Source organism: Mobula hypostoma, chromosome 1 (genome assembly GCF_963921235.1).
Source record: "Mobula hypostoma chromosome 1, sMobHyp1.1, whole genome shotgun sequence".
Taxonomy (NCBI): Eukaryota; Metazoa; Chordata; class Chondrichthyes; order Myliobatiformes; family Myliobatidae; genus Mobula; species Mobula hypostoma.
In genome coordinates, this window is record NC_086097.1 from 55,398,529 (window position 1) to 55,423,997 (window position 25,469).

Genomic DNA, 25,469 nt, shown 5'->3' on the forward strand with positions numbered 1-25,469 from the left:
ACAGCATCATCCCTTCTAAACTAATCAATAAGCTCCAAGACCTTGGCCTCAATACCTCCTTGTGCAATTGGATCCTCAATTTCCATACTTGCGAGCCACAGTCGGTTCAGGTTGGCAACGACAGCTCCTCCACAATCTCCATCATCACAGGTGCACTATAAAACTGTGTACTTAGCCCCCTGCTGTAATTGCTTTACACTTGTGACTGTGTGGCTAAGCACAGCTCCAATGCCATATGCAAGTTTGCTGACAGCTCCACTGTCAAAGGAGGTGACGAATCAGCATATAGGAAGGGGACTGGAAATCTGGTTGAGTCATGCCATAATGACAACATCTTACTCCAGTGAAGCTAATTGCGGACTTGAAGAGGAAACCAGAAATCCACTAGCCAGTCCGCATCTGAGAATCAGAGGAGATGAGGGTTAGCAACTGTAAATACCTAGGTGTTATTATTTTGGATGACCTGTCCTAGGCCCAGCACATAAGTGCAATTACAAAGAAAGCACAGCAATGCCTCGACTTGCTTAGGAGTTTGCGAAGATATGGCATGATATTTAAAACTTTGACAAACTTGTATAGATGTGTGGTGGAGAGACTGGCTACATCATGGCCTGGTATGAAAACAACAATGCCCTTGCATGGAAAATCATACAAAATGTAGTGGATACGGTCCAGTCCATCACTGGTAAAACCCTCCTCACCGTTGAGTACACCTACATGAAGTGATCTTGCAGGGGAGCAGCACCTATAATAGGGACCTTCAGCTCCCATGACATGCTCGCTTCTCGCTGCTGCCATTAGGAAGAAGGTACAGGAGTCTCAGGACTCTCACCACTTGGTTCAGGATCAGTTATTACCCCTCAACCATCAAGGTCTTGAACCAAAGGGGATAACTTCACTCAATGTCACTTGCCTCATCAACAAAATGCTCCCACAACGTATGGACTCAGTTTCAAGGACTCTTCAACTCATGTTATAGACATTTATAGCATATTCATTTTTTTCTCTATTTTCACAGTTTATTCTCTTTTGCATGCTGGTTGAACCTCCATGTTGGGGTGGCCTTTCATTGATTCTACTATGGTTATTATTCTTTCAAGGATTTTATTGAGTATGCCTGCAAGAAAATGAATCTCTGGGTTATATGTGGTGACATGTATGTTCTTTGATAATAAGTTCACCTTGAACTTTGAACTTTTCTCAATGTGAGTAAACCTGCCCTTACAAACCTTCAATAATTACCCTAGCTCTGATATAAATCTCACTGGCCTGCAATTTGTTCACGCTGCATTTTTTTAAAACAAAGGAACAACATTGGCTTTTCTCCAATCATTTGGGACCACCCCTGTGGCTAAAGAGGATACAAAGATCTCCATCAAGTTTCCAGCAATCTCCTCCTTTGCTTTCTTTAGTATTTTGGGATAGATTCCAACAAAAAAAAACAAGTCTAACTGGTTTTCATTTCATTGCTGTTTAATTGCTTATGAAGTATTTTGGAACACTTCTGAGAACTAGGATAAATCAGTGTAGATGTAAATATTTTCTCTGTATATGTTAAAATTGCCCTTTCTAACATGGGGTAATTTTAACATGTACAGATTCCTGGTCTAAATCTCATTTCCAAATCGTTTCTGTTCAAACAAATTCCATTCTCTCTTTCTGCCAATGAACTGCTACTTTTGAACTAAGCTCTCTAATACTAAAGCTATAAGCTCACTAATACTAAAGCTATGATTGTTCTCTTTTCACTTATTCAGTTGTATTTTTACACAGATATCTGCTCTGGAGCATGGATGAAATGTCTTTTGAATAACCTGCATTGTTACAGGAATTTACAAAGAGATCCTTGTTTAGTAGGCTTTGAGTACCAGTACTGTTTTTAAAAGTTTGAGGTGGAGAACTCTTCGCAAGAGTTTGAATTAATAATCCCACAGATGCTTATTTTTTCAATTCACATTACAATATCAGGACAATATTCTTGAAGTTGCTGAGGCTGTGCAAGAAGAAATCCTTCTGAGAAAAAGAACATACATCTTTTCATCCATCGGTAGAACTTCAAAATACAGCAATAATTTATGCAAAATGATCGGATAGATATTAATGTTACAGAACCCAACAATTAAAAAATGCCTTTCTTCATGATTACCTTCTGCCATAACAGCTCCCTGGGCTGTCTGTACGTTGCTATCTAGGGCTCTCCAGGTACTAATTTATAATGTCTTCTGAGCTCTTCCTACTGTGCATACATTTTTATAACCAACAACACATTTCTTTAATGGACAATAAATTACCAGCTCATACTTATTATACACGGTGTTAGCTGTCAACAACTTTGTGCTGGTGCTATGTTTTTGTTTAATGTAGCCCTTCCACCCCCACTATCTGATTTAGTTTGTGCTCCCAATTCTTCTTCACTTCCTTTACACACCTCCTCTGGATCACTTGTCCTTTGGGGACAAGATAACCTGTCTGCTTTTTGCTTATCTGCTAGGTGACAAGTACATGAGGGATAGCTCATTTAATTTTCCTTCTCTCACAAGAGTTGTTGAAGCATTTGCTGCTGTACTTATGAAGACTGTCTGGAAAATGAATTAAATGAAGTTATTACATGCCGTCAGCCACTGGTGATCCAATTATACCATTGCTCACATCTTATCAGTTTTCTTTATCTGCTTTTGCTTGGCCTCTCTGTACCAGTCCAAACTGCTTCAGAAATGGTACTGTTGTACCTGCCTCAACCTCTTCCTCTGGCAGCTCATTCTACATAATTATCACCCTCTGCATGAAAAACTTGCTGCTCGTGTCCCTCTTAAACCTTTCCTCACTTACCCTAACCTCCTCATAATCACCATCATTATGTACTGTGTCGTACGACGAAGGCGATCATGGTCTCAGGACCATGATTGTTCTCGGCAAATTTTTCTACAGAAATGGTTTGCCATTGCCTTCTGGGCAGTGTCTTTACAAGACAGGTGACTCCAGCCATTATCAGTGATCTTCAGGTATTGTCTGCCTGGCATCAGTAGTCGCACAACCAGGATTTGTAATATGCACCACCTGCTCATGTGACCCTGATTTTGCGGGGCGGGGGGGGTTGCTAAGCAGGTGTTACACCTTGCTGAAGGGTGAAAACCCTGCCTCCCTTGCCACCTAACCCTAAGTCATTCAATTAATTCAGAACAGAAGAGCAGTTAATCGCCATTTACCTGTCTGGTTCTGTATCTATTGATATCCTTATCTTAAAAAAAAACTTTAAATCATTGTCTCTCAGGTTCATAGCAATAGAACACCTCCTGGGTACAGGAGCTGTCAGTAATACCAGATAAAATTAGGGAAGGAAGTGCAGTGCGCAACTTCTCTAAGTGTGGTATTTTATAATTATTATATAAAATTTAAAGAACAGACGAGAACTTAAATAACTTTTCATTTGGAGAGATGAAACCCCTTGGGATTTTCCTCAGCCTCTTTATAATGCATTAAGGAAGCAGACATTCAGGCATAGTTTGATTAGGGGAAAGCTACAATAACACTGGAACACATCCCAGCTAGGCAGAAAAGGAAAAGGGATGTTAAAGTGATACTGATGGTCAATGATGAAGCCAGCTGGAGAGACAAACAAAGCAAGGCTGCTATAAATGAATAGCTTGCATTGCTCCAGGTCATCGAATTGAGCGGCGTGTTAGTGAACAACTGGCCACTCGGGAGGTGGAAGTCATTTTCTATAAACAGAAGGGTAAATATTTTTGACATTTTCTAAACCAAGATGTTCCCCAAAGCTGTTTTTTTTTTAGACATGTCCTTGACAAAGTAGGGGCTATGGCTTCGCTTAAAATTATGTTATTTGGAGCTCTGCTAGAAAGAATGGCAAAATATTACAAATTCACACTCCAGTATATTTTCTTTTCAAAGCCGTGCCTCACCCAGTGATATGCATAATCACTGAAATTTGAGTAGTTAGTGCTCAGCATGTCAGAACATCTTGCACTATCCCAGTTAACACAATTGCATAACGTTTTATAATTCACAAGCCCTTAATTCAAAGTATGAAATGGATAAAAATGTGCGAAATGGATAAAAATGCAGGTTTCAGGTCGGATACAAACTGAAGAAAACAATTGAGGGAGAATTGACATTGAATATAAGAGCGACTAAAATAAATGCTGTTAGCTGAACACAACAACGATCATTTTTATAATCCAAATATGAATGTAAATTAATTAAAGTATTTTCCATTACACTTCACTACTTAAGCATGTTCCAAAGCATTTTAAAGATAATGCAATACTATTGAAATGTCACTGCGGTAATGTGACAGTGAAGTAGCAAGCTCTAGACATGTGTCCTGCTTGTTTTAATATTTGTAGGCTTTGAAAAAATTCATATTTCATTTGATGTTGAAGTCAGTCTTTTCTGGATAACAGTTGACCTATCATTTCAGGAGTTCCCTGTGACTTTCATTTTTTGCCTAAACTAAAATTTTAAATTGTTGCTGCCAGAAAGTTGTTATTTCATTTTTACTGTATTATTTTTTTTGTTGAAGGATGTAAACAGATTTTTATCCAGTTAAAATTTCATCCATAAGTCATGGCTTGTACTTCAGATGCATGATTGATTGTTTTTTCATAGTTTAAGTCTAACCTTTTCAATTGTGAAATGGTGTTAATTTGGGGAAAAAATTCAAAGCTGAGATGTCTGATGATTTTGTATCAAAAATAACAAGCAATATTTAATGAAAACACAATTGTATTCTACCCAATAAAGTTCTCTGTCTTCACCTCAGATTTCATTTGATAACGGCATTTAAGATCTTCTAATGAACTCCAAAAGTAAGATGTCTCTGCTAACAAAATCTTGCAAATATTGCTCTACCTAATGTTTGCTTAGTACAAAAGCATATAAAACCTAATGGAGTATGTACAAAAATTATCACTTTTGTGAAATGCTGAACCAACAGTTAAGAACTGTAGTGTGCTCTTCCTTTGAATAGGGACCATTAATTTCTGCATTTTACCTTCTGTGTAAGTTGAATGCAATTTAACAAGGTTTGGTTTTATTCATTCAGCTGATTGCAATTAAGTCATTAGCTTTAATTTTGGTAAAAAACATTAACTGTAGGGTAAATCAAGTGCTTGCACGTTGTCTAATAAATAGTCCTTTTCTTCTTTAGCCCACCATCCTTACTTGCACAGAGGCCACTGACAGCAGCTCACTAGAGTCCTCTTTCCTGAACCAGTCGCTCATGTTGTTCCAGGTGTAGCCCATCTTCTAGGAGGAAGATCCTCCTCCTTCCAAGGATGAGGCCCCTGGAGCCTCTATCCATGTTTCTGTAGCTCTGGGTTTTTATGGGATTGGGTTGCTAGCCATGCACAATCCTCCTCCTTTTGCATCCAGCTTGAGACCATCCATGGCAGAGTTAATACAGTGATGTAGAATTATTTTAAGACTTACTGCAACACTTGTGACTTATGGAAACACAGACATAGTTGGTAAAGCTTCATTTTCTCTGACTAGAAGATAAACTCATCACCAAACTCTCTGCACCCTGGGAGTCAATACCTCCCTCTACAACAGGATCCTTGAATTCCTGACCATCAGACTGCAATCAGAAAGGATGGGCAGCAACACCTCTATCATATTTATTTCAAACACTGGTGTCCCCCCCCCCCCCCCCCAAGGTTATGTTTTCACCCTCCTAGTCTACTCAGTGTACACTTATGACTGTGTGGTCAAATTCTGCTCTAACTTCAAATTTATAGATAATACCACAGTAGTGGGTTGTATCTCAAATAACAGTGAGTTAGAGTACTGGAATGGAGATAGAGAGCCCAGTAAAATGTGTCATGACAACAACCTTTTTCCTCAATGTCAACAAAACAAGAGATGCCTATTGATTTCTGGAAGGGGATGTGAACAGACTTGTATCTACATCAACAGCGTTGAAGTTGAAAACTGCAAGTTCCTAGGAGTGAACATCACCAATAGCCTGTCCTGGCCCAACTATGTAGATGCTATGGCCAAGAAATTTGACCAAAGGTTGTACTTCCTCAGGACACTGAAGGAACTTTACAGGTCCCTGTCGACCCTTACCAATTTTGATCAATGCACTATAGATAGAATTCTATATGAATGCATAAGGGCTTTGTATGGCAACTGCTCTGCATGTGACTGCAAGAAACAGCAGAGAGTTGGGGGACATGGCTCAGCACGTCACAGAAACTGACCTCCCCTCCATGGACTCTGTCTATACTCTTGCTGCCTCAGAAAAACAGCCAGGATAATCAAGGATTGCACCTATTCTCTTCCATCGTGCAAAAGATACAAAAGCGTGAAAGCGTGTACCATGAGGTTCCACCCTGCTGTTATAAGACTTGACCTCACAATCTACCTCATTATGTTCTTGCACCTTAATGTTTACCTGCACTGCACTTTTTCTGTCGCTGTTGCACTTCATTCTGCATTAATAGTTTTAACTTGTTCTAGCTCAATGTCATATGTAATAATGTGATCTGTATGAACAGTATGCAAACAAACTTTTCACTACCTTGTGACAATAATAAACCAATTCCAGTTCCAAAATTAAATTCACAGTGAATATATCAAATGATAGGTCTGTGTAGGATTATTATACAGTAGAACTGCTATAATCCTGAACAATTTTCTGCTACAGGTCAAACTCCAGAGCTTTCAAACGTGAATGAAACAATAAAGTCAGCATTTTTTGGTTAACTTGCTATTAACCACTTCCTATGAAGTTGAGCAGGGTCAGGTATGTTGGGAGTTGTTATTAAAACATTAGAATGACGAAATCCAACTCCATTCACAGTTAGTGTGATACTTACAATGGCGAGCCAGGCCCTGTAGAAGGATCCTGCTAAAAGCAGGAATAGGCTAACTTAACATGCAACACACATAAAAATTGCTGGTGAACACAGCAGGCCAGGCAGCATCTATAGGAAGAGATACAGTTGACGTTTCAGGCCAAGACCCTTCGTCAGGTGTGTTGCTTGAAATTCCAGCATCTACAGATTTCCTCGTGTTGCGTAACTTTATATGCGATTGTGATGCCACTGTATTGTGTCCATTTTGTCCACACCAGGGGAGAACCATTATGCTGTTGCCCAACCCTGCTCCGTAGGGATAGGACACGAGGAACAAATTGATCACCAGGAGAAGTCCAGATACGTTTCAAAACTTTCCTGGACCTCCTCTTCAATTTGCTGTATAAAATTAACTTGTTTTCTCTATGTCCAGCCCTTATGAAGGGGTTTTGACCTGAATTCTGTTTTTTTTCCATAGATATTTTCTGATTTGCTAAGTGTTTCCTGTATTTTGTTTTCTTTATTTCAGATTTCCAGCGTCTGCAGTTCTAATCTATTTTCAAGTTTAAAAACAATGTATTTTAAGTGTGTGCATCGGAAGGAACAGAAATGCCAGTTTTCTATTGCTAGTTTTTCCTGCCAACTAGGCAGTCAATCTGGCTGGCAGTGGGATGGAATCAATATTGATTCATTTAAAGGAATCCTGTTGTAAAGATCAGCAAGGTCTCAAACATTACCTAGCTTTGCAGTGTTTTTTTTTTGCTGGCTTCTTATCAGGAAACACTTCAAAGATGGCATCAAAATCAGTCAAGAGGAATTCAATATTACCTCTGAAAACGGGGAAGACATAGCACTCAATAGATGCACCTGGAGGAAATCTGTTCAAGAAGGAGCTGAGCTACATGAGAGTGATCTCCACTGTGCTGCAGAGAACAAGTCGCAGCAGTGAAAGGAGAGAATGAACAACCAAAAGACTCGACCACTAACCGCAGCTACCATTTACTCTTGACAGTACTGCACCAGAAATTATGGATCTCAGATTGGCCGCTACAGCTACCTGAGGACCCAGCAACAGACAACCGCTTAGGAGGCTTCTTGCCCTCTTCTTCCAAGTTACATGGAAGTAATCACTATCAGCAAATCCTGTTCGGCAAAAATTGTAAGGAAAATTTCAGATACTGGTTACATATTCTGCAAAAATAGTAAGGAAAATTCCAATACATTAGACTTTTATTATAAGCACTTCTCATTTAATTTTGCATTTTGTAACTTTGGTCCTGTTGGAAAAATCACTAATTTAGTGATGTTTGTGCAATAGAGAAATGTTATATTTTATTTCAAATATATTCTACATGTCATTCTTTTATGTTGTAACACTACCTGTCATGGTCTGGTCCGTGATGTCCACATTCCGGTTCACGGTCCGGTCCGAGGACTCAGGACTCCGGGTCTTCCACCTGTCCCTTGTTTGGTTGAGTTAATCATTGGCACCTGATTCCCATCTTTGGGCTTGGAATATAAGTAGCCTTGGGGTTGAGTGTGGGCTGCTGGTTTGTCTTGTCAGTCCCCCTTAGAGCAACCTGCTGATGGAAACCATTTGTGATGTCTAGGCCTGGTTGGAGGACCACAGCTTCATGGAGCCTTGTTGCCACTCGTCGGAGCAGTCATCGTGGTATGGATTCGGCCGTTTCTGTAGCCAGCCAAGGTTGCTGGCTGCCCCGAGACTCGGAGCCACCCTGTATTGAGCTCCTTTCCTGTCCTTGCCTCTGTTGGGTAAGCCAGGCCGTAATTGCTGTTACCCTGCGGTTGGTTCTGTCCCTCTCTGTCCTTGCCTCTGTGGGGTGAAGTTCCGCGTCCTGCCCAGGAGATCTGTGTCCTACCCAGGAGAAGCTCCAAGAACCCAAGCCTCGATGATCCCAAGCCAAGCTCCAAGAACACAAGCCTGAAGTCCCCAGCCTCCAAGCTCAGGACCCAAGGCCCCAACCTGCAGCCAAGCTCAGGACCCAAGGCCCCAGCCTCAATAGCAAAGACCCCAGCCTGTCTCCAAACTCAGGCCTCTAGACTCCAGTCACGTCCTGTCCTGAAGCCATGTCACAGACATCCCACCCTGCAAAAACTCATTTCAGGGAGGTAGCATCATCAATTTGCGAGAGACTTCTGGGAGGGGTGGGATGTCTGCAATAGAGTAGCTCCTTAGCAGCCAGCCAGCTAGTTTAAATAACGTTAGCTATGCCAATGAACGAATGACACCTGTTAAACTCACCTCAACATTTCTTTTACATTTTAACCCACCATGGGCAATAGAAAAGTCACTGTTGCAAACAGTGCAGTGGAAAACACTCATTATTTTGACCCCTATTAGGCAGGGGTACACTTTAGTGTAGTCTGGGGTGATGTACGTTTTATTTTTTTGGAACACTGCCACTCTGACTTTTTTTGGAACTCTGTCACTCTTGCTCTCACGCTCTCTTGCTCGCTCTCGCGCGCACTCTCGCTCTCTCTCATGGTCGCTCTCACTCTCTTTCTTTTTAAATCTTTTTATTGAGTAAGTATACAAAAAAGGTAAGCCATATAAACATTAATACAATGTTAAAGTATAATAAAATTCCAAAAGATAACAATACCAAAAAGAAAATACTACAAACAATGTAATTTAAGCATAAGAAACCAAGATAACATAATAGTATACTAAATTTTATATATATCAATGGAAAAAAAAAGAAAAAAAAAAACCCCCAAAAAAAAACCCACCGTGCAACTAACTAAAAGCAAAGCAAAGCAATGGGCTAACTTGAAACCAAACAGAGTTAAACTTAAAATCACGTCCTCAATCCCGACCTCCATTAAAACAGTGAAGAAAAAACAAGAAGGGTAAATATTACATTAAATGAAAATATCGAATAAAAGGTCCCCAAATCTGTTCAAATTTAAATGAAGAATCATAAAGGTTACTTCTAATTTTCTCCAGATTCAAACATAAAATCGTCTGAGAAAACCAAAAAAAGGTAGTTGGAGCATTAAGCTCTTTCCAATGTTGTAAAATACATCTTTTCGCCATTAAAGTAAGAAATGCAATCATTCTACGGGCTGAAGGGGAAAGATTACTAGAAATTTTAGGTAGTCCAAAGATAGCAGTAATAGGGTGAGGAGAGATATCTATATTTAATACCTTAGAAATAATATTGAAAATATCTCTCCAAAAAGTTTCCAAAGTAGGGCAAGACCAAAACATATGAGTTAAAGAGGCTATCTGCCCCGAACATCTATCACAGAAAGGATTAATATGCGAGTAAAAACGCGCTAACTTATCTTTGGACATATGTGCTCTATGAACCACTTTAAATTGAATTAGGGAATGTTTAGCACAAATAGAGGAAGTATTAACTAATTGTAAAATCTGCCCCCAATCATCCACAGAAATGGTAAGCCCCAAGGTCGCTCTCACTCTCGCGCTCGCTTTCTTGCTCTTGCGCTCGCTCTCTCTCACGCATTCTCTCACACTCGCTCTCAAAAAAATCAATTTCCGGGACATTGTATATAATTTGTGGGCATCAGGGAGCCACTATTAATTTGCAGGACATTCCCGGAACTTCTGGGAGAGGTGGGATGTCTGATGTCATGTCCTTGCCTGGTTCCGGGGTCCGAGCCCGAGGCAAGACCCAGGTTCTGGGTCCTTGTCCAGTCTTGGACTTGGAGTCGAAGCTTTGTCTCCTAGTCCATGGTTTCTAGTCCTGGTCCTGCTTTCCTTAGCCCAAGTCTGCGTTCTTGTCCCTGCTCCTGGTCTGAATCCAACAGTCCCTACTCTAGTTAGGTCCTGTTCCTTGTACTCCAGTGTCTGTGTCTTGCATTTGGGTCCATTACCAGCGCCCCCTTTCTGACACTACCATGATTTGTAGAAATAAAACCATTGAGCTTTATGAAACAAAACAAAGGCTGGCTTGCTGATATTTTTTAAAGAAAGCATTGTTACTAATTCTTCCCCGGTACAAAAATAGTTCTGTTGTATGATAATGTAATTACTATCATTTGTGTAATGCAAATGAAAGTACTGAATTTTTAGATCAATTGCAACAACCAGGATAATAGTGTTCCTCTAGTCTAATTTTTACAGGCTATTTATAATTTCTACAAGTATGTTAAGTGGGTATTCCTTTTCTTATAGCTAATATAACATTCCCAGTCAGATGCACCAGTGGCTTATTTCTACATACTCAAGAATTCACTTTCACATTTAAAAGTACTCATCAATGTGACATTTCAGTGTTCTACTGTATCAGAGAAATAAATTCATTCATAAAGCTTCTGTGTCACAGTAATTTAATATTTCAATGATCCAGTACTGCCATCAGGAAGAAAGTACAGGACCCTCAGGATCTCTACAACCAAGCTCAGGAACAGTTATTACCCCTCAACCATCAGGATCTTGAATAAGAGGGGATAACTTCACTTGCTCCATCACCGAATTGGACTTAACTTCAAGGACTCTTCATCTCATGGTCCTTGTTTCTTGTTTATTTTCTCTTTCTTTTTGTATTTGCAGTTTGTGTTTGTTTTTTGCACATTGGTTGTTGTCCATGATGGTGGGCGTGGCCTTCAATTGATTCTATTGTGTTTCTGGTATTTACTGTGTCTGCAAGAAAATGAATCTCGGGGTTCTATATAGTGACTTATATGTACTTTGATAATAAATTTACTTTGAACAATAATATAAAGAGGATAGGGCCAGATTGTGCTGATTGACAATACCGACCAATATGCCACCATTCCTCAGCAATTCCTACCTTGCTATGATTATAGAAGGAACGGCTCAGTGAGGAGACAGAATCAGAGATGTCTTCTTGCTACAAATAAATCAGCAACTAACGTGCATCTTAAGCAGTTGCATGCAGCTGTGCTTCTCTTCTCATCCTAACAATAAAGTTAGCAAATGATAATACCAGTCTTTTACAGCCATCCTCTTCATTTTTCAAACAGCAATGAAGATATTAATCTAAACCTATCTGGCATGGGGGATTAGCATTCAATGTTGGTAATCTTTCTCACCTCCCTTTTAGAACTGAACATCAGGTACAATAATCAACCCTGTAAGCAGATGATCTGAAGGAGGACCTGCAAATGGCCATTAACTACTCCTCTACAGCTTACAGCAGCCTTGCACTAACCCTCAGCATTGACATAGCCATAAGCCATAGGAGCAGAATTAGGCCACTCGGCCCATGGAGTCTGTTCTGCCATTTCATCATGGCAAAGTTCTGTAGCAGCTTTCTTTGTAGTTAATCAAGGAAGATCTACATTGATTATAAAGAACTGGAAATTGTCTAACTTGGCAGAATAAAGAAGCAGGAGTACACTATTCGACTAGTCATGCCATCTCTGATATTCAATAATATCATGGTTGAACATATATTTCAGTCCCAATTTGATGCACTAATTCAATATCCATCATGGCAGCCTTGTGTTTGGTAATCTGTTTCATACTGTGTTCAGTATCAATGACATTAGAATGCATTCCAGTCTTTTACTTTACAAAGCAATATTAATCCTAACTCTTCTCTACAGCTATGAGACTTGGGGATCTACAGAAAACAACTGGAACACTTTTCAAAGCATCATTGACATAATTTTGGATAGATTTTTTATCCAAATGAGACACTGTGGGGAATATTGCTACTGCTGTTTTATTTCCCATTTTCTTATTGCAACATTAATGTCAATGAATTCACAGACGGTAACTGTTTCAGTGCTAAAGTCCTGATTAACTTGTATAAACTGAGTAGATACTGTGTGTATATGCCTGATATGAATGGAAAAAAAAGAACGAGGGAGTCCAAAAGAAATGTTTTAAAGATACAGGGCATCAGTTTCACATGTTGGAAGACAGCTCAATGAGGCTAGCTGGTGATGATTTTGCCTGAGGAAGTGTTGTATCTTGCTTACAGAGTAACACCATGAAAGAAAGGACAAGCAACTGTCTAGGGCAATCGTAAGGGCAATTATGGTTTAAGTATGCCTTCTAACACCATCTGTAAGGGCTGCCAATTTGGCTTCAGAATTGGATGCAGTCCCAGGGCTACTGCTGATAGTACCAAATGGCACATAGCTCCTCTTCCAGCTCCTGCGGCACCTCTACTTCGGCAGATACGCAATTGTGAGCTGGTTACTAGATTGTTTCATCATCTTTCCGTAGATCTTTATCTCTAGATTGGATTTTCTTTCCTTCTCATAGCGCAGCATACTTTATTTCTAAAAGTCCACAGTTTTAGATTTTATGTAAAACGCAGCCATACATTTTTGGCAATAATTACGCCAGAAGTCTTTAGGCTAGAACGCCAATGCCCCTTATTTCTTTCCGTCTTTCCTTCCCACTTTTGAAATCGGATAGCTCTGTCACTTAGTCACTAGTTCCTAAATTTCTGTCTTCCTTTTTTACTGGTTTCAACATCAGCTGCACAATTTAAAAGGAAGTTAGGATTTGGCAACTAGTGCCTAACGTTATGTCTTTGCAGTTTGATGAACTTATTTGAAATTCACCCTCAAAATACATTAAAAGGACCATTTAATATACGTGATAGGCAGTGGAGCATTTACAGTTTCAATGTTCGGCTCACATAAATTACGAAGTGAGCATTTTTTGTGTGGTTTGGCAACAGCTGAACCTCAGGCTTTCACAGAATACAAAATGTCTACATTGTTTAACATTAATACCGTCTCTTTTAATCTCTGGCATATCCTTTGAAACGATAATTCCATGATGCCAGAAAAGATTTATTACCATATCATTTATGCGATCGTACTGAACCAATTAATCAGCATTGTGTATGTGGAGGATGCCTTTAACAAGTCCCAACCCCCCTAATATTAAGATTAAATAACAGTGAATAGAGTTTCGTGTGCCACAGCCGGTACATTGTGCTTTCTGTGGCTCTACTGACGTGCCTTGATGGGAGAGGACGAGAAGGAGAGGTTTTGAAACAGCGAAGTCCTTGTTTTCCCTGGGTCTGGCAGTGCCAGCATGGCTCCGGGACCGAGGTTCACTAAGCTTTGCCGTTAACATATAAATCTACGCTTCCTTTGACCATCAGCGACAGCAGCAGGCGACAGTCAGTGGCAGGGGATGGTAGGGCGCCGACATCTGCCGCGGCAAATCGGAGCGCATGGAGCCGACAGCTGCCGACGCCCCCCCCCCCCGCAAAGGCTCCTGCTGAAGTCCCGAGGGACGCGGCCTCCCGCTGACCCAACCCCGGCCGCATCAACACTCGCGCCCGTTGTCCTAATTGACTCGTTCCGCCGCTCGCGCTCCAATCGCGGCCCGTGCCAGGCGCTCGCGCTTCACGCAGCGGCTCCGTCTGTTGTGTTTACATAACACCCTCAGACGGGGAACCAGGAATAAAAATAATCTGCGGGGAAGCGGCGTTTGACAGGAGGGATTGCATTCTGCTCGGTTTTTTTCTCTCTCTCTCTGCGAGCAGAGCACTCCTGAAAGAAAGTCATGACAAGCCGCGTTATTAACACTGCCTGGCTGTGATGGGGAAAGTCTTTGTGTGGCGCAAGTGGCCGCGGGCTTGCCTCCCGGCTCTGTGGGAGTTGATAGGCTCCGCCCAGCCCCAGCCCCGCCCCCTCCCCCTCCGCCCGCCCGCCCGCCCCAGCTGACTAATCTGAATGTTGACGCTTTCTTTCTCGGCGCAGGAAACATTTGGCCGATCGGCGCTGACGAGCTCCGCGGATCGGAACCCGGAGAGGACGCGGAAAGTGGTGCGAGTGGAGCACAAACAAAATCAGAACAACTCCAAAGCAACAGCAACACCAGCAGAAATAAAACTAATGATCTGCCTGTGGATACTGTCAGCCAGTAGCGAACGGTGAACCTCGACGAGGAGAGGAAAATCGAGCGCCACTCATGTTTTCATCAAGTCAGGAAGATCACAGCGCGCCCACCAAGGATCCCGTGAAGTACGGAGAACTCATCGTCCTGGGGTGAGCGAGGGGAGATCGGGGTCATGGCTTCAGCTGGAGTCTCCGTTTGTGACTGTTTCCTGGCTAGATCACTGCATCTTGCTCTTCCTTCTGCGTCTCCCTGTGTGCCTGCGCCCTCCCTGCGCCAACACAGATCACTGTGCTCTCTTCCACTTTTCTAATGGGGGGGGGGGAATATTTGCTCTTCTGACTGCAGGTGCCTTCTACAGCACTTTTACTTTGTCCCCAGTATTTTATCTGTCTGTCTGCTTCCTGCACTTAGTGGAGCTTCATCCTCATCTCGGTCAGCTGGTGCTTCTCTGCTCAGTGTTTGCCGTTTGTGCCTGGCTGCGTGAGGGCTCTTTTTACGTCTGCAAGTGTTGAATGCTCTTTTCAAATGCTCTCACTAACTCCCATTACTTTTCTACTTGTCTGTCACTTTTCCATCACTTCAGCAGGTTCACTTGGTCTACATTCGCCCTCTTCCACTCAAGTACCAGTGGTGGGGGGTTGGTTTAGGGTCAAAATCCTGTCAGAGGTGAATGCCCCTCTTTAAATCGTTGAGCCCACTAGGGGAACAGCAATTCTGGATTGGGTGTTATGTAGTGACCCAGAGAAGCTTATGGTAAAGGGGCCCTTAGGAGGAACTGATCCATAATATGATCGAATTCACCCTTAGTTTAAGAAGGAGAAGATAAAATTGGATGTATCAGTATTGTAGTGGAGTAGAGGGAATTAGGCATGCAATTGGAAGTTGGCCAAAGTTGATTGGAAAGAGACACTAGCAGGGGTAACAGAGAACAACAATGGCTTGTGTTTCTGGGGGAAATTCAGAATGTGCAGAAAAGGTACATCCCAGCAATGAAGAAATGCTTTAAAGGGAGCATGAAGCAGCTATGGCTGACAAGGGAAGTCAAAGACAACGTAAAGGCAAAAGAGAGGACAAATAATATAGCAAAAATTAGTGGGAAGGATTAGGATGTTTTCATAAACCAACAGATGGCAACTAAAGAGCCATAAAGAGAGAAAAGAAGAAATATAAAGGGAAGCTAGCTAATAATATAAAAGAGGATACAAACACTTTTTTTCAGATATACTGTATAAAGAGTGAAAGAGAGACGTGAGTTGATATCAGACCTCTTGAAAAAGACACTGGAGAGGAACAAAGAAATGGCAGAGGAACTTAATGAGTTTTTTCTGTTGTGGAAGACACTAGCAGAATGCCAGAAATTCTGGGGGCAGGAGTGAGTGTCATTGCTATTACTAAGGAGAAGGTGCTTGGGAAGCTGAAAACCTGAAGGTAGATAAGTCACTTGGACTAGATGGACTACACTGCAGGATACTGGAAGAGGTACCTGAAGAGATAGTGGAGGCATTAGTAATGATGATTCAAGAATTGCTAGACTCTGGATGGTTCTGGAGGTCTCGAAAATTGCAAATGTAACTCCACTCTTTCAGAAGAAAGAGGATTACAGTATAGGGCAGTTAGCTGGACTTCAGTGGTTGGAAAGATTATTAAGGATGAGGTTTTCGGTACTTGGAGGTGTAATGAAAAATAGGCCAAAGTCTGCAAGGTTTTCCAAAGGGGAAATCTTGCCTGATAAGTCTATTGGAATTCTTTGATGAAGTCACAGGCTGGATAGACAAAGGCAAGTCAGTGGATGTTGTTTATTTGGATTTTCAGAAGACCTTTGACAAGGTTTTGCACATGAGGCTGCTTAACAAGATACGAACCCATGGTATTACAGGAAAAGTTCTAGCATGGATAGAAGATAGGCAAAGAGTGAGAATAAGGGGGTCATGTTCTGGTTGGTTGCCGATGACTAGTGGTGTGCCGCAGAGGTCGGTGTTGGGACTACTTCTTTTCACTTTGTATGTCAGTGATTTCAATGATTTGTGGCCAATCTTGTGGATGATACAAAGATAGGTGGAGCAGCAGGTAGTGTTGAGGAAGCAGGGTGACTGCAGAAGGACTTAGATTAGGAAAATGGGCAAAGTGGCACATGAATATAGTGTAGGGAAGCACATGATCGTGCACTTTGGCAGAAGGAATAAAGTCATGGAATATTTTCTAAATGGGAAGAAAATACAAAAATCAGAGATGCGGAGGGACTTAGGGATCCTCATGTAGGATTCCCTAAAGGTTAACTTGCAGGTTGAGTTAGTGGTAAGACAGGCAAATGCAATGTTAACATTCTTTCAAGAGGACTAGAATATAAAAGTGAGGATGTAATGCTGAGGCTTTGTAAGCATTGGGCAGACTGCACTTGTATTGTGAGCAGTTTTTGGCCCCTTATCTTAAAAAAGATATGCTGGCATTGGAGAAGGTCATGAGGAGGTTCACGTGATTGATCCCAGGAATGAAACAGTTATATGAAACATATGAGGAACATTTGATGCCTCCGAGCCTGTACACACTGGAGTTTAGAAGAATGAAGTGGATCCCATTGCAACCTATTGAATATTGAAAGGTCAGAATAAAGTGGATATGGAGAGGATGTTTCTTATAGTGGGGGAGTCTAGAACCAGAGGGAACAGCCTCAAAACTGGGGGGCATCCATTTAGAACAGAGATGAGGAAAGGTTTCTTCAGCCAGAGGGTGCTGAATCTGTGGAATTTATTGCCACTGACAGCTCTGCATGTTATTGGGCATATTTAAAGTGGAGTTTCATAGGTTCTTGATTAATCAGGGAGTTAAAAGTTATGAGGAGAAGTCTGAAGAATGGGGTTAAGAGGTATAATAAATCAGCCATGATGGAATGGCGGGGCAGACTGGATACGCTGAATGGCCTAATTCTGCTCCTGTGTCTAATGGTCTTAAACTGTCTGGATATATAAACGACTAACTCCTGTATTTTCACACACCCAGCCTCCCCCCTCCCCCCTCTGATCCCAGCTCTCATCCGTGCCGAGTCTTTACCATCCCCTCCGACCTTCAACTGTCGGAGGCAGAACGCTCTGTTCTCAGTAAGGGCCTCATGTTTGTCCCCCTTCGCCCACACCTCAGCGAGTTCCGTGTTCGCCATGATGCGGAACTTTTCTTTCTCCGTCTCCGAGCCTACTTCTTCAGCAAGGACTCTTCCATCCCCACTGATGACCCCTTCTCCCGTCTTCAACCCTCCTCTTCTTCATGGACACCCCGCTCTGGTCTTCTGCCTGCTCTGGATCTCTTTATCGCTAATTGCCCGCGGGACATCAACCGTCTCGACTTCACCGCACCTTGTCCCCATTCCAACCTCACTCCTTCGGAACGCTCTGCTCTCCACTCCCTCCGCACTAATCCTAACCTTATTATTAAACCCGCCGATAAGGGGGGTGCTGTTGTAGTCTGGTGTACTGACCTCTACCTTGCCGAGGCACAGCGACAACTCGCGGATACCTCCTCTTATTTACCCCTCGATTATGACCCCACTAAGGAGAACCAGGCCATTGTCTCCCACACCATCACCGACCTTATCCGCTCAGGGGATCTCCCATCCACTGCTACCAACCTTATAGTTCCCACACCCCGCACTTCCCATTTCTACCTCCTACCCAAGATCCACAAACCTGCCTGTCCTGGCCGACCTATTGTCTCAGCTTGCTCCTGCCCCACCGAACTCGTTTCTGCATACCTCGACACGGTTTTATCCCCCCTTGTTCAATCTCTTCCTACCTATGTTCGTGACACTTCTCACGCTCTTAAACTTTTCGATGATTTTAAGTTCCCTGGACCCAACGCTTTATTTTCACCATGGATGTCCAGTTCTTATATACTTCCATCCCCCATCAGGAAGGTCTCAAAGCTCTACGCTTTTTGGATTCCAGACCTAATCAGTTCCCCTCTACCACCACTCTGCTCCGTCTAGCGGAATTAGTCCTTACTCTTAATAATTTCTCCTTTGGCTCCTCCCACTTCCTCCAAACTAAAGGTGTAGCTATGGGCACCCGTATGGGTCCTAGCTATGCCTGCCTTTTTGTTGGGTTTGTGGAACAATCTATGTTCCATGCCTATTCTGGTATCTGTCCCCCACTTTTCCTTTGCTACATCGACGACTGCATTGGCGCTGCTTCCTGCACGCATGCAGAACTCGTTGACTTTATTAACTTTGCCTCCAACTTTCATCCTGCCCTCAAGTTTACCTGGTCCATTCCCGACACCTCCCTCCCCTTTCTAGATCTTTCTGTCTCTGTCTCTGGAGACAGCTTATCCACTGATGTCTACTATAAGCCTACTGACTCTCACAGCTATCTGGACTATTCTTCTTCTCACCCTGTCTCTTGCAAAAACGCCATCCCCTTCTCGCAATTCCTCCGTCTCCGCCACATCTGCTCTCAGGATGAGGCTTTTCATTCTAGGACGAGGGAGATGTCTTCCTTTTTTAAAGAAAGGGGCTTCCCTTCCTCCACTATCAACTCTGCTCTTAAACGCATCTCCCCCATTTCACGTACACCTGCTCTCACTCCATCCTCCCGCCACCCCACTAGGAATAGGGTTCCCCTGGTCCTAACCTACCACCCCACCAGCCTCCGGGTCCAACATATTATTCTCCGTAACTTCCGCCACCTCCAACGGGATCCCACCACTAAGCACATCTTTCCTTCCCCCCCCTCTGCATTCCACAGGGATCGCTCCCTACGCACCTCCCTTGTCCATTCGTCCCTCCCATCCCTCCCCACTGATCTCCCTCCTGGCACTTATCTGTGTAAGCGGAACAAGTGCTACACATGCCCTTACACTTCCTCCCTTACCACCATTCAGGGCCCCAAACAGTCCTTCCAGGTGAGGCAACACTTCACCTGTGAGTCGGCTGGGGTGAGTTGCGGGCTGTGTAAGAGGGAAGGGTTAGATTGATGGAGACCGCTTTGCTGAACACCTACGCTCTGTCTGCCAGAGAAAGCAGGATCTCCCAGTGGCCACACATTTTAATTCCACATCCCATTCCCATTCTGACATGTTTATCCACGGCCTCCTCTACTGTAAAGATGAAGCCACACTCAGGTTGGAGGAACAACACCTTATATTCCGTCTGGGTAGCCTCCAACCTGATGGCATGAACATCGACTTCTCTAACTTCCGCTAATGCCCCACCTCCCCCTTGTACCCCATCTGTTACTTATTTTTATGCACACATTCTTTCTCTCACTCTCCTTTTTCTCCCTCTGTCCCTCTGAATATACCTCTTGCCCATCCTCTGGGTCCCACCCCCCTGTCTTTCTTCCCGGACCTCCTGTCCCATGATCCTCTCGTATCCCCTTTTGCCTATCACCTGTCCAGCTCTTGGCTCCATCCCTCCCCCTCCTGTCTTCTCCTATCATTTTGGATCTCCCCCTCCCCCTCCAACTTTCAAATCCCTTACTCACTCTTCCTTCAGTTAGTCCTGACGAAGGATCTCGGCCTGAAATGTCGACTGCACCTCTTCCTACAGATGCTGCCTGGCCTGCTGTGTTCACCAGCAACTTTGATGTTTGTTTCCTGTATTTTCCTTTTTGTTTATGCATGTCCTCATTTTTTTGTTTGAGCAGCTGGGCCTTTTTGGTTGTGGTTACCTTTTTTCCTTCAGAATTATTTTGTCCAGCTTCAATTGGTTGCTTTCTATCAGTTTCTTTGCCCCATTCTCATTTCCCACTCTCTCTTCAATAAGATTCAATATTTTACAGTTCTCACTCTTTCAGCTCAACCCCTGCCACCTTCCCACTGTACCATCCTCTCTCTTTCTCATGACCTCTCCTACCATCTTCTCTATCCTGCCCACCCTCCTGTTCTTCCTCTCATTCTTCCACCCTCATATTTTCCTTCTTTACTCTTCCATTCAGTCTCTCTCTTTCCTTTTTCCTATTTCTCTCTCTCCTTCCGTCTTTCTTCCTTATCTCTTATTCACTTTCCATTAATCACCCTAACAGCCAGCAGCCCACTCTTTCACACTCATGTTACCCATTCTCCCTTCCTTTTTTCTGCTTTTTTGTCCGAACTATGACTTTGAAGGAGACCATTTGGCCTGTCATTTGTATTCCAGCTCTTGGAGCAGTCACATTGACCCCATTCCTTCCTCACCTGTTCTTTCCCTCTCTCTTGTATTATTGCTTCCCATCTATCCACCCACACTCTTGCTCTTACTCTTCCCTGCTCTTACTTTTTCTCTCTCTCTCCACCTGCTCTCGCTGTCTTTCTTCTGCCTGTCTTTCCCCTCTCTGCCCTGCTGCTGTTCCTCTCTCTTATCTACTTGCCCATCACATCCTCTCTTTTTCCAGACCACACCATTCTCTTACCTTCCCATCTTCACATACTTGTCTCTTCCCTTCACTCTCCCTACAACCAGAAACCTCTATCCTCCATCCCTTCTCTCTCCACCACCTGCCTTCACCTCTGACCCCTTTCCTCACTCCTTTCCTATAATCCCACCTCCCCCATTATTCCTCTGTATCACCCTTACAATACTGTATCCTCATTTCCTCACTTCCTCAAGGCATTCCTATACTCTCCCTCTTCTGTTCACTCTTTTCACACTCCTCCATGCCCTCGTTTTCCTACTGACACCTTGCCACAGCACCCTATGCCACATTTAAAATGTGCCTGGCTGTACTTGAAGAACTGGAGCTGCAGGGCAATGAACTGCTAGAAGCTGAGATTAGGAGGGTAGCCCCTTTACAACCAACTCTATGTGGTAAGCTGAATTGTCTCCTTCCATTTTTGAAATTTTCTGTGATTCACTCATCCATCCAATACTTGCTTCTCATCTTTCACCTTGCTACCCTTTTCCATCTCATTTTATACTCTATATCCCACTGTTTCTGATCCTCTTGCCCCCCCCGCCCCAATTTACGTTTTTGCTAAACATGTTATCTTTCTTATTTTTGTTGTGGTAAGATCTTCTTCGTATTTTCTGCAGTATTGTCTAGTTAATCTGTATCTCTCCCTATCTATGAACTCTCCTCATGTCATTCTATCTATGGACATCTTAAACTATTTCAGCTTAATTTAAGCTTGTTTTGTTATTTCTCACTTAAGTGATTTGTAGTTTGAAAATAGACTAATTTATGTTGCAACATTTGGTCACTTTTAACAATGGCATTTTTTAAAGACATGTCTATTTATCATATACAAAATTCCAAGACAACAACTTGTCTTAAAACAAACCTCCTTTCATGAGTGAATAGCTTTTAGGAATAGCAATAATTTTCACATTTAAAAGTGAAAAATAAGTAGTTGTATATATCAGAAATTTTTTCTGTTTTTAAATTAAAACTGCATGTACTCTGCAGTTTTCTGCATGGATAGTATATTTTGTTATTTTATAGTTTGGGAACTTTCTCTTTATGATGTTTATTTCCTCAGTTCTGTTGATCACTCATAAAACACTAGGGATTTATTTGTACTCTTTCAGAATGAACTAATTATTGAGTTTCAAATTATGGGTATCTGTTCTTGTTAACAGTTCTCCATCTTCTCCATCATATTTCTTCAATGACTCTTTATTCATAACTATATAGGAGTTACCATTGACAGTTTAATGTAAGAAGGTTTTTATAAAGTCAAGCTGTAATTGACTTGGATTTTTAAAAAAATTATGTATTTCACAAAAGGCCCCAGTTGAAAGGTAATTAAATTAATTGGGTCTTCTCAATATGATTTTAGATTTTCTTTAAAGTAAAATTATATACAGTGCAATTATTAACTAAATTCTCGCAGTGCAGAATAATTACCTATAGTTGTATTGTGCCTATGAACATACAACTTTATAATAGCAACTTTTTTCCTAGAATTAGATATTGAAATTGAAATGATTAACATTCTTTGATTTTAGAGAGTACGCAACATAATAGATTGCATACATTACTTAAGAATTTGTTAATATTTTTCTTTGTAATGTGTAATATAGTTAGCATTAGTGAATTACCACATACGTGCAGAGATCTGTTTTAATATATTGCATTCCCATAGTTGTACTGCACTGAAAGAGGCCCTTCTGGTTACAAATTCATGCTTCCAGTTGCACCAATACACACTAATCCCATTTACCCACATTAGGTCTGCTGCCTTCTATATCTTTATATCTGCTCTACTGTCTCCTTTGGGAGCACACTCCAGATTCCTGCCACACTGTGTGAAAAAAATTCCCCCTCATATCCCATCGAAACCTCCTACCTTTCACGTTAAAATAATACCTCTTATCTTAAGCACACCCAACAAAAGAAAAAGTTTATTGCCATTATCTCCTTAATTCTTTCAGGCTGCTCCTCAGCTTCCTCGACTCCACAGAAAACAAATACAGCCAATCCAATTTCTTCCTTATAACTGAAATGCTGAAATCCAGGCAATTTCCTGGTGAATCTCTTCTGCATTCTCTCCATTCTTCCAGAACTGCAGACAAAGCTCCAAAGTATGACCTAATGTTATATAAGGTTTTAACATGATTCCCTGGCTCTTATTTTGTGTGCCAATGCTCACAGAAGGCAAAGAGTAGTTGTAGCCAGGTCATATTCTGCATGGAGGTTGGTGACCAGTGGTGTGCCTCAAGGATCTGTTCTGGGACCCTTTCTCTTCGTGATTTTTATAAATGACCTGGATGAGGAAGTGGAGGGATGGGTTAGTAAATTTGCTGATGAAACAAAGGTTGGGGGTGTTGTGGATAGTGTGGCGGGCTGTCAGAGGTTACAGCAGGACATTGATAGGATGCAAAACTGGGCTGAGAAGTGGCAGATGGAGTTCAACCCAGATAAGTGTGAGGTGGTTCATTTTGGTAGGTCAAATATGCTGGCAGAATATACTATTAATGGTAAGGCTGTTGGCAGTGTGGAGGATCGGAGGGATCTTGGCGTCCAAGTCCATAAGACACTCAAAGCTGCTGCATAGGTTGACTCTGTGGTTAAGAAGGCATACGGTGCATTGGCCTTTATCAATCATGGAATTGAGTTTAGGAGCCAAGAGGTAATGTTGCAGCTATATAGGACCCTGGTCAGACCCCATTTGGAGAACTGTGCTCAGTTCTGGTTGCCTCACTATAGGAAGGATGTGGAAACCATAGAAAGGGTGCAGAGGAGATTTACAAGGATGTTGCCTGGATTGGGAAGCACGCCTTATGAGAATAGGTTGAGTGAACTTGGTCTTTTTTCCTTGGAATGACAGAGGATGAGAGGTGACCTGATAGAGGTGTATAAGATGATAAGAGGCATTGATCATGTGGATAGTCAGAGGTTTTTTCCCAGGGCTGAAATGGCTAACACGAAAGGGCACAGTTTTAAGGTGCTTGGAAGTAGGTACAGAGGAAATGTCAGGAGTAAGTTTTTAACGCAGAGAATGGTGAGTGCGTGGAATGGGCTGCTGGTGATGGTGGTGGAGGCGGAAACGATAGGGTTTTTTAATAGATTCCTAGATAGGTACATGGAGCTTAGAAGAATAGAGGGCTGTGGGTCACCCTAGTTAATTTCTAAGGTAAGTACATGTTCGGCACAGCATTGTGGGCTGAAGGGCCTGTATGGTGCTGTAGGTTTTCTATGTTTCTATGAAGGCAAACATCCTATATGCCTTCTACATCTGTTGCCAGTTTTTGGGATTTACAGACTTGTACCTGAAAGTCTCTCCATTTATGAAAACACCTCAGGGCCCACCCTTTTACTGTACAGGTTTCCCCCGCTATCCAAAAGTAGAGCGTTCCTATGAAACCTTTCATAAGCCGAAATGGCGTAAAGTGAAGAAGCAATTACCATTAATTTATGTGGGAAAAATTTTTGAGCGTTCCCAAATCCAAAAAATAACCTACCAAATCATACCAAATAGCACATAAAACCTAAAATAACACTAGCATATAGTAAAAGAAGGAATGATATGATAAATACACAGCCCATATAAAGTAGAAATAATCTATGTACAGTGTAGTTTCACTTACCAGAATCGGGAAGATTTAGCCAAAACCGATATGTAAAAAAAAATCGGCACGTACACGCATGCGTGCACACCTGCCCGCGCAAGGCTTCACTGTCATGGTAGTCTTTCTCAGGGTAAACACAAGTTTAAAGCGGCGCCTTTTTTCATAAAAGTGAAAATCCTCTTCGGATTTCTTTCGGTTTAGCGAAAACAGGTACTAATGTAGGTCTTTCCTAAAAGTGAAGCGGTGTAAGGCGAACTTTCATAAAACGGGGGACACCTGTATATGTGTGACCCTTGTTTACCCTCTCAAAATGCATCATTTCAGTCTCATCAGGATTGAAGTCCATTTGCTATTGCTCCATCTAACTTTTCAGCTGATTGAAGTTAAATTATAGCCTTAGGCACCCTCCCCATTAGAGCGGGTGCAGAAGAAATTTACCAGGGTGCTGCTTGGATTAGAGAACATGTATTATGAGGAGAGGTTGAGGGAGCTAAGAGTTTTTCTCCTTGGAGAGAGACAGGATCAGAGGCGACTTGATACAGGGAATAAAGTTATGAAAGGTATAGATAGTGAACGCAGCAGGCCAGGCAGCATCTCTAGGAAGAGGTACCGAGGTTTCGGGCCGAGACCCTTCGTCAGGACTCACTGAAGGAAGAGTTAGTAAGAGATTTGAAAGTGGGAGGAGGAGGGGGAGATCCAAAATGATAGGAGAAGACAGGAGGGGGAGGGATGGAGCCAAGAGCTGGACAGGTGATTGGCAAAGGGGATACGAGAGGATCATGGGACAGGAGGTCCGGGGAGAAAGACGGGGGGGGGGAACCAGAGGATGGGCAAGGGGTATAGTCAGAGG

General features: G+C 42.4%; 1 protein-coding gene across 3 annotated transcripts in view; it reads left to right on the top strand.

Moving 5' to 3' along the window:
- Positions 1 to 25,469, top strand: part of LOC134347148 (E3 ubiquitin-protein ligase pellino homolog 2) — a 145,186-nt gene that overhangs the window by 62,646 nt on the left and 57,071 nt on the right. For 2 of the 3 annotated variants that reach the window (XM_063049341.1, XM_063049350.1), the window contains exon 2: positions 14,505 to 14,792. In XM_063049341.1, coding sequence (XP_062905411.1) covers positions 14,716 to 14,792 — 77 coding nt within the window. In that variant the 5' untranslated portion in view covers positions 14,505 to 14,715. Of the gene's footprint in view, positions 1 to 13,835; positions 13,848 to 14,504; positions 14,793 to 25,469 lie in introns of those variants that run through there. The other variant, XM_063049362.1, reaches the window with a different exon arrangement.